Raw genomic sequence first — 14,389 nt, 5'->3', positions numbered from 1 at the left:
TCCCTGTTGGTAAATGATATAATAATTGATCAACATATTGATTTATTCTGCCTAACAGAAACCTGGTTACAGCAGGATGAATATGTTAGTTTAAATGAGTCAACACCCCCGAGTCACACTAACTGTCAGAATGCTCGTAGCACGGGCCGAGGTGGAGGATTAGCAGCAATCTTCCATTCCAGCTTATTAATTAATCAAAAACCCAGACAGAGCTTTAATTCATTTGAAAGCTTGTCTCTTAGTCTTGTCCATCCAAATTGGAAGTCCCAAAAACCAGTTTTATTTGTTATTATCTATCGTCCACCTGGTCGTTTCTGTGAGTTTCTCTGTGAATTTTCAGACCTTTTGTCTGACTTAGTGCTTAGCTCAGATAAGATAATTATAGTGGGCGATTTTAACATCCACACAGATGCTGAGAATGACAGCCTCAACACTGCATTTAATCTATTATTAGACTCTATTGGCTTTGCTCAAAAAGTAAATGAGTCCACCCACCACTTTAATCATATCTTAGATCTTGTTCTGACTTATGGTATGGAAATAGAAGACTTAACAGTATTCCCTGAAAACTCCCTTCTGTCTGATCATTTCTTAATAACATTTACATTTACTCTGATGGACTACCCAGCAGTGGGGAATAAGTTTCATTACACTAGAAGTCTTTCAGAAAGCGCTGTAACTAGGTTTAAGGATATGATTCCTTCTTTATGTTCTCTAATGCCATATACCAACACAGTGCAGAGTAGCTACCTAAACTCTGTAAGGGAGATAGAGTATCTCGTCAATAGTTTTACATCCTCATTGAAGACAACTTTGGATGCTGTAGCTCCTCTGAAAAAGAGAGCTTTAAATCAGAAGTGTCTGACTCCGTGGTATAACTCACAAACTCGTAGCTTAAAGCAGATAACCCGTAAGTTGGAGAGGAAATGGCGTCTCACTAATTTAGAAGATCTTCACTTAGCCTGGAAAAAGAGTCTGTTGCTCTATAAAAAAGCCCTCCGTAAAGCTAGGACATCTTTCTACTCATCACTAATTGAAGAAAATAAGAACAACCCCAGGTTTCTTTTCAGCACTGTAGCCAGGCTGACAAAGAGTCAGAGCTCTATTGAGCTGAGTATTCCATTAACTTTAACTAGTAATGACTTCATGACTTTCTTTGCTGACAAAATTTTAACTATTAGAGAAAAAATTACTCATAACCATCCCAAAGACGTATCGTTATCTTTGGCTGCTTTCAGTGATGCCGGTATTTGGTTAGACTCTTTCTCTCCGATTGTTCTGTCTGAGTTATTTTCATTAGTTACTTCATCCAAACCATCAACATGTTTATTAGACCCCATTCCTACCAGGCTGCTCAAGGAAGCCCTACCATTATTTAATGCTTCGATCTTAAATATGATCAATCTATCTTTGTTAGCTGGCTATGTACCACAGGCTTTTAAGGTGGCAGTAATTAAACCATTACTTAAAAAGCCATCACTTGACCCAGCTATCTTAGCTAATTATAGGCCAATCTCCAACCTTCCTTTTCTCTCAAAAATTCTTGAAAGGGTAGTTGTAACACAGCTAACTGATCATCTGCAGAGGAATGGTCTATTTGAAGAGTTTCAGTCAGGTTTTAGAATTCATCATAGTACAGAAACAGCATTAGTGAAGGTTACAAATGATCTTCTTATGGCCTCGGACAGTGGACTCATCTCTGTGCTTGTTCTGTTAGACCTCAGTGCTGCTTTTGATACTGTTGACCATAAAATTTTATTACAGAGATTAGAGCATGCCATAGGTATTGATACCCGCAGATGATACCCAGCTTTATCTATCCATGAAGCCAGAGGACACACAACAATTAGCTAAACTGCAGGATTGTCTTACAGACATAAAGACATGGATGACCTCTAATTTCCTGCTTTTAAACTCAGATAAAACTGAAGTTATTGTACTTGGCCCCACAAATCTTAGAAACATGGTGTCTAACCAGATCCTTACTCTGGATGGCATTACCCTGACCTCTAGTAATACTGTGAGAAATCTTGGAGTCATTTTTGATCAGGATATGTCATTCAAAGCGCATATTAAACAAATATGTAGGACTGCTTTTTTGCATTTACGCAATATCTCTAAAATCAGAAAGGTCTTGTCTCAGAGTGATGCTGAAAAACTAATTCATGCATTTATTTCCTCTAGGCTGGACTATTGTAATTCATTATTATCAGGTTGTCCTAAAAGTTCCCTAAAAAGCCTTCAGTTAATTCAAAATGCTGCAGCTAGAGTACTGACGGGGACTAGAAGGAGAGAGCATATCTCACCCATATTGGCCTCTCTTCATTGGCTTCCTGTTAATTCTAGAATAGAATTTAAAATTCTTCTTCTTACTTATAAGGTTTTGAATAATCAGGTCCCATCTTATCTTAGGGACCTCGTAGTACCATATCACCCCAATAGAGCGCTTCGCTCTCAGACTGCAGGCTTACTTGTAGTTCCTAGGGTTTGTAAGAGTAGAATGGGAGGCAGAGCCTTCAGCTTTCAGGCTCCTCTCCTGTGGAACCAGCTCCCAATTCAGATCAGGGAGACAGACACCCTCTCTACTTTTAAGATTAGGCTTAAAACTTTCCTTTTTGCTAAAGCTTATAGTTAGGGTTGGATCAGGTGACCCTGAACCATCCCTTAGTTATGCTGCTATAGACTTAGACTGCTGGGGGGTTCCCATGATGCACTGTTTCTTTTTATTCACCTCTTTTTGCTCTGTATGCACCACTCTGCATTTAATCATTAGTTATTGATCTCTGTTCCCCTCCACAGCAGTCTTTTTCCTGGTTCTCTCCCTCAGCCCCAACCAGTCCCAGCAGAAGACTGCCCCTCCCTGAGCCTGGTTCTGCTGGAGGTTTCTTCCTGTTAAAACGGAGTTTTTCCTTCCCACTGTCGCCAAGTCGTTTTGACCATTGGGGTTTTTCTGTAATTATTGTATGGCTTTTGCCTTACAATCTAAAGCGCCTTGGGGCAACTGTTTGTTTTGCATTATATACATACATACATACATACATACATACATATATATACATACATACATATATACATACATACATACATACATACATACATATATATATACATACATACATATATACATACATACATACATACATACATACATATATATATATATAATGCAAAGTGCTCAATAAAATGTTAAATGTAAATATTTTGTCCTTTGGCAAAAATGTCAGTCTCCTGTAGAGTTGAGGCATTTATGGACATATTATGTTGTATTTCCACAGAGTTCTGCACTGACCAGAAGTATTTTCTCAGTTTACAGACATATATGCTGCATTTGAGCAGAGTTTGGCACTCTGGAAGCACAAAGGTATGTTTCTCCACTCGAACAGCTCTGAGAGAGAGAGAGAGAGCGCGAGAGAGAGAGAGATGGAAATTTTGCAGATGGGAAAATTATTTTTGTCGGATAAAAGCCAACACGAATGTATAGAATCAGTTCTTCGAACATTTCCTTTGTGTGACTGGGGCTTAAGACTCACAAGACAAATAGAAAAAGGTCAAATCCTCACAGTCACTGGAGGTAACACAGTGAATCATTGCTGTGAGGCCTCAGCTGCATCTGTGAAGTGGTGACTCAAAATTTTAAGCACTGACACTTTTGTGCAAACAGGCTTATGAATGAAGCTAAACTGTCCACAGCAGTGTGTAAACTTTCTTGGGGGTTGGTTAGCAATTTACACACCGCTGGAAATATTTTTGCTCGTAGTTGAGGATCTCTGCCAAAATCTTAACGACAGTTTGGAAATATGCGTTTTCAGCATCCCAGGTGCTCGGGGGCTGATGGGAAGGCATCGGGACAAACAAATGCACGTGCTTGATGGTACATGTGTAATCAACGTAATATCGCTCACTACTGCGTGTGGTAAATGGTATTTCTCATCAAAAGTATGCATAATAAATGTTTCCCAGTACATTGGACTGTGTTGTTGTAGTTGCTGTTGCTACAGTCCTTCACTACACAAATACGGCCCATTGTCGAGCTCTATAGAGTGGGTGACCTAGTAGATGCCTGCCCCACTTGTGATGAGGAAGCACCAGCTGTACAATGTCCCACAAACCTGTGTGTTTAGAGTGAAGTCAGATGATAGGTGTACTGGCTCAAGCACTGACAGCTGTGCACATGGCTGGCTGGCCCGAAATCCGCTGACCGGAAGTGTACTGGTGATGCTGAGCTCACTTATTAACTTTGTAGTTTGTTTTTTTTTCAACTCAGTAACCATGCAATTTGAAAACATTCCTTATTCCACCAAAAAGTCTACAGATTTCCCAAAATTTAAAAATTATGCAAGGAAGAATTGTGAACAATCAAATGGTAATTAAACGAAAACACACAAACAAGGAAAAGATCGGACGGCTTGACAAACACACCAGTTCCATCCTGCGATGCTCCTAATCTGTAACCCAGCCATTTATATCACCATACCACTGTTTTTAAATCACGTACAAATTTCTATTAGTCTCAAATATAACATTTCAAGATTCTTTGAGAAAGAACTGTACACAAAGGTTAGATGAAGGAAACAAAGCCATCCGACTAAAAATCTATCAAGAACGGAAGGAGAAGCATTTTCCATGAATTCTGGACAGACGGACGACGACGTTCAGACATCAGACCTTTGGTCCGAGTGAGCTCATTACTGTACATTTATTATTATTTTCTTCTATTCCAATTTTTTTTTGGGGGGGGGGGGGGGGCTATCTTTAATATAATTTGTGTCTCATTTTTGTTTTTAATCACTTCTAGTTTGTCAGAATAAATGAGCCGCACTGGGATCTCTGACTTTATCTGTCAGCGGCTCTGCTGCGTCTTTAAAATTCTCTTTAAAGCTCTACAAAGAAACGAATTTTTGTCGGATTGTTTTATTTTATTCTATCCGATTTGTAAAGTTTCGGTCATTTCAGCTGTAATTATGGCACCTGGTCAGCTGGGGACGCTGCAGCTGTCCTCTGTAATCTTCTTCCACTTGACACATGACGGACTGGGACAGTTTATTCACCAGAGTCGGAAAAAACACAAAACTTTAGTTTTTAAAAATCCACTCGGTGCGAATCAGCGGCCATTACGATGCTGAGCGATGACGTCATCATTCTTGAGCAAACGAGTGCAAATAAATCGCTGTCGCCCCCTCGAGGCTCGGAGTTTAACGAGGGGATGGGCACAAAAACACTTTTTGATTTCAAGCAGCCTGTCATATCAAACCTTATGGGAATCCACTTAAAAACATGATGACTGCAGATACTTTAAACCTAAAACTTAATTTTCTCAACAGCAGAATTTCTGTGGACTCTCAATCAGTTTAATAATAATAATAATAATAATAATAATAATAATAAATTTTTATTTCTAATGCACTTTTTGTTTGATACCAAACCTCAAAGTGCTACAAGGGCAAACAGAGAAAACAGATAAAACAACAAAATACAGCAATTTCAACAATTTAAAACAGTGTATAAAAAAATGTTAAAACGCAAACAGCATTTAGTCCATATATGCTTTTCTAAAAAGGAAGGTTTTAAGTCCTTTCTTAAAAGCATCCACCATCTGTGGAGCCCTGAGGTGGTCCGGGAGAGCATTCCACAGACGGGGAGCTGCGGCCTCAAAGGCTCTGTCGCCCATAGTTTTAAGCCGTGTCCTGGGCGGGAGCAAACGGTGCTGTTGGCCTGACCAGGTCCGGGTTGATGTTTGTGGTGTGAGCAGTTCAGTGAGGTAAGTGGGGGCCGCACCGTGCAGACAGTGATGGGTGTGCAGAAGGATCTTGTATTCTATACGGAGGTGAACAGGGAGCCAGTGGAGGGTGTGGAGGATGGGGGTGATGTGCTCATGTTTCCGCACCCTCATCAGGATCCTGGCAGCGCTGTTTTGAACATATTGGAGCTTTTGAAGGCTCCTGCCAGGGATCCAAATGAGGAGTGCATTACAGTAGTCCAACCTGGAGGAGACAAAGGCATGGACAAGCTTCTCTGCAGCAGGGAGGGAAAGGGAGGGGCGCAGTCTGGAAATATTTCGTAGGTGAAAAAATGAAGTTTTGCATATGGAAGTAATGTGAGCATCAAAGGAAAGCTGGGGGTCAAACTTAACCCCCAGGTTGGTAACAGAGGGAGAGAGGGTAATGGTGTGACCAAAGAATGAAACAGAGGTGACGGGGGAGGAGCGTAATTGATTTGAGGTTCCGGTTTGGATGGCTTCTGTTTTTGAGCCATTTAGCTGCAGGAAGTTTTGACTCATCCATGCCTTGATCTCCTCCAGGCAGGAGCTGAGATGGGTGAGGTTGGCAGAGAGGGGGTTTGAGGGGGAGATCTTGAAATATAGTTGTGTGTCATCAGCATAGCAATGGAAATTGATTCCATGCCTGCTTACGACACGACCAAGGGGAAGCATGTAGATGGTGAAGAGGGTAGGACCAAGAACGGAGCCCTGGGGGACCCCGCAAGTGATTGTGTGAGGGCTGGATTTTGCCTCCCCCAGGGCTACGCACTCAGTCCATTCTGTGAGGTAGGAGTGAAACCAGTGAAGGGCAGTGCCGGAGAGACCAATGTAGTGGCGGAGATGGTGCAGGAGAATGTGATGATCAACAGTATCAAATGCAGCAGAGAGGTCGAGAAGAATGAGGAGGGATGTGGAACCGGAATCAGAAGCCATGAGCAGGTCGCTGGTGACTCTGATGAGAGCAGTTTGAACCGAGTCACTTTACCAAATCATTGTTCACTGAGTGACGGGGTAGAGTCAGTGTCTGCAGTACCAACAGATACCACAGAAACTTTATGACATCAACTGTAGCCACCAATGTGGAATAATGTACAATAACAATAATTATTGCCAAATAAGTGACTTTGTCTTTTCCTGGAATATTATTAATCACAGACTGAAGGCAGCCTTTATTACTATTAGCAAAGGTTTGTTGACCTTTTGCTATTTTGAGCCATACCGCCCAAAATTTTAAATTGTGACCCTTGTTTGACCTTTGTTGCCTCCTCCTGAAAATGCCCCGAGGTTTGAAGGGGGCAGCCCAAGTCACAAATGTTCAAAAACCATCAGGGAACCCCAAACCACTTTCAAACCTTTGTTCCCAGAGTTTGGTCACCAGGGGGCTCTACAGGCTGGTCTTCTACCAACTCCAAGGAAGCAATTCATCTCCGTGCAATGCCATGTTGCTCCTCCCCTCCCGCATGCACGCAAAGGATCATGAAAACCTGAACTCCAGAATACCTTTGAAAGAAGTCGAATACCTTTGAAAGAACTCGAATACCTTTGAAAGAACTCGAATACCTTTGAAAGAAGTCGAATACCTTTGAAAGAACTTGAATACGTTTGAAAGAACTCAAAAGAGTAAACAAGCAACTAATCATACCAAAGAACCAATAAGGGGAATCATTGTCTCTACTTTGAGTTCTATCAGATCTCAGTGAGGTCCCTGATCTCAGTTTGAGAGAACAATGAGTGTTTTTGCCTCCACAGCCTTCCAAAAAAAAAAAAAATGGTTCAAACCAAAAGTCATCAAGAGCAGAGAATATAAACTAACGATCAACAGTATCCAAGGCTTTACACAAACCTAAAGACAACATCAAGTTGTCATCATCAATATAAAGCTGACCATGTGTGTGTGTGTGTGTGTGTGTGTGTGTGTGTGTGTGTGTGCTATGCACAGCTACAGCAAATAAGCAATCGACACCAAACTTGCTACGGTGACTGGGGCCCTTAGATTGAAAGTGTACCTGTGCGTACATGTGTACGCACAGGTACACTTTCATTGAACATGTGTACACAGTCATTGAGTCCACATGTGATCGAGAAGCCTGCCTCATGGGCATGAGTAAGTCCCACATGTTGAACCAACTTCATGAGAGTAAAAGTTTTTCTTTGGCACTTGGGGCATTGGTGTACACGAGGCATTTAAAAGAAGAAAAAAAAAAATTTTAGTAGATGAGGTTTATCACTCTGGTTACAGTCATTGGCAGAGGCCGGTCTCCCTTCACATTAATTTTTGCAATACATCGCTGGAGGAAGGCCAGAGTGTTCTTATTTTTGGGTTGGTATTCAAGATTGAAAACAAAATATGAATAAAACGATGAGATCACTGCTTCCTCTACCTTCATGCCTTCACACACTTTGACCTGGTCTACCTTCAGGGAACAGAAGCTTCGTCCCTCAAATGTGGACTTCCAGTCTTCTTGGGTCACCTGGACAGTTGGGTATGGTGTGTTGGATTCACCCTGAAGAATACAACAAAACAGACAGGGATGCAAGTTTTGATTGGTCAAAAAAACAAAAAACAAAAACAAAACAAAACAAAAAACAACAAAAAAAAGGACTCAATCCTCCCCCCCCCCCCCCAAAAAAAAATATACAAATAAATAAATAATCAAAACACCTAAGGCCTATCTACAGTACCACTTGTTGCCTTGTGACATTAACAACAACAAAATACAACTATACCACTAATTAGGGTAGAATGCGGCCAGTAGTACAGGTCCGCAGCCAGGCGCTAGAAATGCATACCTCTCCCATCATGATGTGATGATTCACACTCTCTTTAAAGATTAATGGCTGGAGGATGAGCGCTGCTCTGAAGTCCATTCCTAGAAGCAAATCAAGACAGATAGAGAAATAGACAGATACTTAATTCATTCTATACACACACAGTCAAAATCTGATTAGCATCTCAGAATGCACTTTGAATTGTCTACAGATTTTTCCATGCACACACTTATCAAAGTTTGAGTACACTCATAAGCTTTTTGCAAGTACCTGGTAGATCCTTGGCGAGGGCTTCTTCTCTGGCCTCCAAGTACTGTTTGGCTAGTGGAGACTTTCCTTGTGCCAGGGCAAGTATTTTGGGAACAATTTGGTTAAAGGTGTCAGTGTAGCTATTGCTCGCTATTGAGTGGATACGACCCACCTCCTCCAACAGCTGCAGAAAGACAATTAAGGCATTGACCATAAGTGGAAGGAGATTACAGAATATTTTAACACACAATGGGTAGGTGTTGCACAATGCAAAGCGGAGTATAGTTATAGACTATACTAGCGCTGTTTAAAAAAAAAAAATAAAAAAAACTTTACCAAATCTTCCAAACTCTGCAGCAGTACCAAGGTTCAGGAGGTGAGTCTACGAAAACTACAAACAGTTGAAGGGGGCGGGGCTGGACTCACTTACTGAACCTATTGGTAATGCTGCCAAGATTAAGAAGCAAAGATTGTGTAAACATGATTTGTTTAAATGGTGTTAGTATAGTCTAGAAAGAAAGACTTATTTCCATGTGTTGTTCAGCCCAATGTTGTTCTAGGGCACATCTATCTTTTTAATTTTTAACTCTTACCCCTGAGGGTGTCTTTAAGAAGGGATATTTCTTCACATTATCCTCAACACTCATTCCTTCAGCAATCTCCTTTTGCCTCCATGCAAAGGTTCACTGCATTAGGTCGCGTACAATCGCAGTGTCTGGCTGTGCCTTGCTGTATTGTGTTTGTAGAATCTTGACATGACCAGCAATTGATGATGCATCTTCTCCAAGAACATCAAGTTCCTATTGACAAAAATAGTAACATGCATGTTGAGGTGAGACAAAAAAATTAGGTAAGGGTTACGACCCTACAGTTCGAGCTTGAGTGTGCGCATGTGACTAATCAACGCCTCCCACCCCTTAAAATTGAGATTTGACAATCGAACAATATAAATTGTTTAATCGTGGCTTGGTTCTCAGACAGGTGTTTGGACTCTCAGCGTCAGGTTTCTTGGGCTTCTTTCCATGGGCAAACTTCTCTTTGATCACTATCACTCTTTCTGACTTCTATCGCAGTTTCTGTCCCTACCGAGCAGCGGGTGCTGCTGAGCTCCTCCACCGTAACAAAGCACTCACAGGCGAACACACTTCACACTAGCCTCGCGCCAGTCCCAGCTAGCTCTTTGGTCTCCCTCTTCTCCTCCTGCCTGGTGGCTCCATCCTCAGCATCCTTCTCCCTATATACCCTGGGTCCCTCCTCTGCACATGTCCAAACCATCTCAATCTCGCCTCTCTGACTTTGTCTCCAAACTGTCCCACCTGAGCTGTCCCTCTGATATGTTCATTCCTAATCTTGTCCATTCTTGTCACTCCCAAAGAGAATCTCAACATCTTCAGCTCTGCCACCTCCAGCTCTGCCTCCTGTCTTTTTGTTAGTGCCACTGTCTCTAAACCATACAACATAGCTGGTCTCACTACTGTTTTGTAAACTTTCCCTTTTTAACATTCTTTGAAAAGGCATAAATTATCCCAGAGGACTGTACCCTTGAAAAAGGTACTTAAAAGCACCCCAGATTATACCCTGTCACTTGACAGGTACTGCTCAGTACCCAACAGGGAGTGTGCCCTTTGACTTGAAGAAGGTACTTATTTTGTACCCTACATGATGTGTACCCGAAAGGTACTTCTCAGTACCCCTTGGGAACACAATAGGACCTTTAATGGTAGATTTGTGAATGTTGTACCTTAAAGAACTAGATTGTACCTTCACTACTACTTTATTTATGAGAATGTACCTTTCCAAAGGGTACCTATATGTACTTTTCAGCATGCATAATTCATTGCGTACCCTTTTCTTTGGAAAGGTATTTATTTGTACTCATCTAGAGCCATGTTTGTATCTTTGATGGTAAAGTTGTGAAATTTGTACCTTGAAGCACTTGATTGTACCCTCACTGTACCTTTATTTCTGAGAGTGTAGCAGCTGGTGAGGGTGAACTTTAATTACAATCTGAACAGGCCAGCACGCACCGTGTGCAAGTAAGTGTGCCTTTTTTTGAAATTAAAATGTCCCTGCTGTGTGCGGCTGCCAGAGCGTTGCAGTGATCTGACATGCTGTCACCTTTTATCATCATTCACTTGAGTCTCATGAAAGTCACAAACTGCTCTATGAAAATTAATGATGACACCATACACACAATGCAACACAACTTACTACACCTTAACTAAAGGGACATGAAATATACAATGACATGGATAAAATTTAGCTCAACTACCCGTCCGCAGAACACGGAACTCAGCTAGTATATATAGACATATAGATAGATACTAGCTGAGTTCCCCGTGTGTAGAACAAGTAACTCAGCTAGTCTTCAATAAGGTCCAACCTAATGGAGCATCATTAGAGGTATGACAATCTTTCATGAAGCCTGAATGTGTTTATCAATAAGAAACAGCAAAACCACAACTGAGATAAGATCAAATTCAGTTTGTGTGGGGTTCAGGTTCAGTTTTGGGTTTGATTCAACACAGTTTAGCTGTAGGATCAATGAACGTGACCAGTGTGTGAGGGGCTACGCTCATCTGTAAGTTCTGCTTGTCATCAAGAGAAATTGATGTCCTTCTGTCTGTCCTTCCATAAAACAAAACCTTCTGTTGTCCTAAAAGCCAAGGACTGCAAAACCCTCAAAATCTAAATTTTTATACATTAATATTGGGAGGTCTGCATGCCAAAAAAAAATCCAAAAAAAAAATCATGCATTTCTGACATTTACAAATGTTTGTTGTTGTTTTTTTTCCATTTTACTGAATTTTGGGTTTCAAGTAGGAAAAATACCAGAAGCCCTGAAATGCTCAGATTAGCCACTAGGTGGTGACAAACACTGCTCAAATGTGTGACAAGGTCTCAACTGTTTATTAATTTGAGAAATTATGTTTTGGAGAAAAGAAAACAGACTGACAGCCACAAATCAATTGACAGTTGTGTCCCTGAACTTATGGACAAATTAGTTCTTATATTAGTTCTCATCCTGAAATAAAGCCAGTGAACAATGAAAAGTTACATTATTAAACACAAATGTCTGAAGATGCTTCTGTGTATTTTTACCAGTTAAGTCTGAATATTAGGTTTTTAAAACAGACAACATGCTTGTTTACAACTAATTCATTAATTTTAAGTATCATAGTTTAAAACAAAAATCCAGAAACGAAGGTTGTTTTGCTTATATGTTGTAAAATATACAGCTGGCTGACACCTGCTGGAAGCATTGGAAAGTGTTGCAAGGAATTTTATGATCACATGGATGATGGAAAGTAGGAGCAGGTGTGGTTTGTTAAATTGAGCCTGAAATATTTCCACCCAGGCCACGGTCTGGTTTCCACCCAGGCTACTGCCACTTGAGCATATTTTCATGATTTGACTGAAGCTGTATGTTTATGTCCCAGTCTTCTGTCCTCTCATGTTGATCTTTCTGCAAAGGATTCTGGGTAAATCTATGTGAAAAGCAACATTTATTCAGACACACTGACAAAGAAATGTGCTGCTCAGAGACCTTGGTGCTCTGATAAAACCAGATTATGTGGCAGAGCTTTGCTGTTCTGGGTCAAGGCTGAAGACAAGCTGGAGACACTCAGAGCCCCACCGGGCCTCCAGACCTGATCAGAACCACACAGAGCCACGTGCACGGCACGTGCACGCGGTCAGAGGCGCGGTGGAGGCCGAGCAGCTGCTCAGCCTTCAGACGTCTCGTCTTATCGTGTCACAGTCACCAGCAGCTGCTCCGACCTTCAAACCACAACAGTTCTGACTGATTTTTTTTATTTCTTTCAAACAGCAAAAATTCAAATGAGGTCTCATGAACAGAACCTCAGTCACACCAACTGGCCGAGCAGAATAAATGAAGAAAAGGTCTGATCATGTCATCTTGTGAGTGGTGACTGATGTTTGCTCGATTGTCCGGATCAGGTTGACCTGAAGACCGACCCCTTCCTGTCATGTGCCTGTTTCTGGGTCTGGATGTTGAGGAGCTTTAAGTTCTGACTGCAAGAACACAAACGCCTCAAAGTGCTGAACATAAGAACAACAACAACAAAAACATTCTGTTTCAAACAAATGAATAGAAAAAGAAAAATATGAAGCCAAAATTTAGAGAGAAAAAAAAACACACCTTTCAAATCAATTTAATTACTTTTCTCTTTTAACATTTTTAAAGTTACTGTGTTCAAAGAAACCATCTGATCTCAAACCCTGGCAGCACGGTGGCTTAGTGGTTCACAGTGTTGCCTCACAGCAAGAAGATCAAGATATACCTTTGTATGAGGGTAGGCTGAAAAGTTCTAAGGCTCACTATAATGCAGTTAATGCATTATAGTGAGCCTTAGAACTTTTCAGCCTACCCTTGTATACTGGTATAGTTCCACCTTAGAATTGGAATATAATATATAAGATACCACCTGTGGCCTCTCCGTGTTTGTGTGGGTTTCCTCCCACATCCACAGATTTGTATATGTGTGTGTCCCTGCGACAGACCGGCGTCCTGTCCAGGGTGAACTCGCCTCACGCCCTGCGACTGCTGGGACTACCCCCCCCCCCGTGAACCTTAATTGGAGTAAACAGGTATAGAAAACAACAGGTGTCTGGAGTCCAGGTCTGAAAGGTTTTGGACGGCTTGAAGCTGAACATCAATCATACAAACCTTGAACATGATTTACGTCATGCAGTCTTTGGGGCAGTAAGATACTGAGATACAGACCACTGCCACAAGTGCTTCCTTCCTAACAGTGAATCATGTTTCCAACATGCTTCTTATTCAGGTCAGCTTTGGGAACATCTGCAGACACACTCATAAGGTGATCATCCTCATCCGGGCCTCAACAAGTACAGTAACTGTCAGGCCACGTTAGGCTTACAGACACAGAGTGACTGGACACAACTGCAGGACTCACTGAGACAAGCGTTGGAGTAAGAAAAAAGGCGTTATCTTGAAAACAGGCACAGGTTCGTTACACAGGTGGACAGTCGGCAGAGCAGAGGTACAGGCAGGGGCAAGACAATGGTGTAGACAAAAACAGGCAGAGTTTGGTGGCACGGAGGGACAATGCAATCAGAGCTGAGGTGAAAGCAAGGTCACAAAAACGAGGCAAGGTCATACACAGCAGGTTGGATCAAAACAAAACTAGAGCACAGATACAGAGGCTGGGACGAGGGCTGAAACACAGTGACAAGAACAACAAACCGGCGGGAACATAAGGCAAGCAGGGTTCAAATACACAGGTGGAAATAAGGGAAAGTAGACACCATGGGCGCAATTTGGTGGGGGACAGGGGGGACATGTCCCCCCTACCTTTTCAACCAGGGAGGACAGAATATGGTATGTCCCCCCCACGTTCTGACCTATATGTGTGTACTTGAAACATGCTATGTCAGTCTTATGTGCAAACCACGTCAGAATAGTATCTTTGTTTCTGCAAGTTTATATTTTTAGCAGCATTGACTTGTTTCCAACACCTGTTTCTTGTTTGTCACATTCGGAATTTTCTGGGACTGCATTTGCCCAGATTTGAAACCAAAACTAGTTGCCTCTAGGGCAGGGGTCGGCATTCATGTGCCATGAAGGGC

At 41.7% G+C, this 14,389-nt stretch overlaps 1 protein-coding gene across 1 annotated transcript in view; it reads right to left on the bottom strand.

Moving 5' to 3' along the window:
- Window positions 1-5,135, bottom strand: part of ctu2 (cytosolic thiouridylase subunit 2 homolog (S. pombe)) — a 65,002-nt gene extending 59,867 nt beyond the window's left edge. The window contains exon 1 of the mRNA XM_034185451.1: window positions 4,969-5,135. Coding sequence (XP_034041342.1) covers window positions 4,969-5,024 — 56 coding nt within the window. The 5' untranslated portion in view covers window positions 5,025-5,135. The remainder of the gene's footprint in view (window positions 1-4,968) is intronic.
- Between the last annotated feature and the right edge of the window lie 9,254 nt (window positions 5,136-14,389).

This window comes from Thalassophryne amazonica, chromosome 13, assembly GCF_902500255.1.
Source record: "Thalassophryne amazonica chromosome 13, fThaAma1.1, whole genome shotgun sequence".
Taxonomy (NCBI): domain Eukaryota; kingdom Metazoa; phylum Chordata; class Actinopteri; order Batrachoidiformes; family Batrachoididae; genus Thalassophryne; species Thalassophryne amazonica.
The sequence above is the reverse complement of the archived record's forward strand: the minus strand, read 5'-3'. Positions and strand labels throughout refer to the sequence as shown.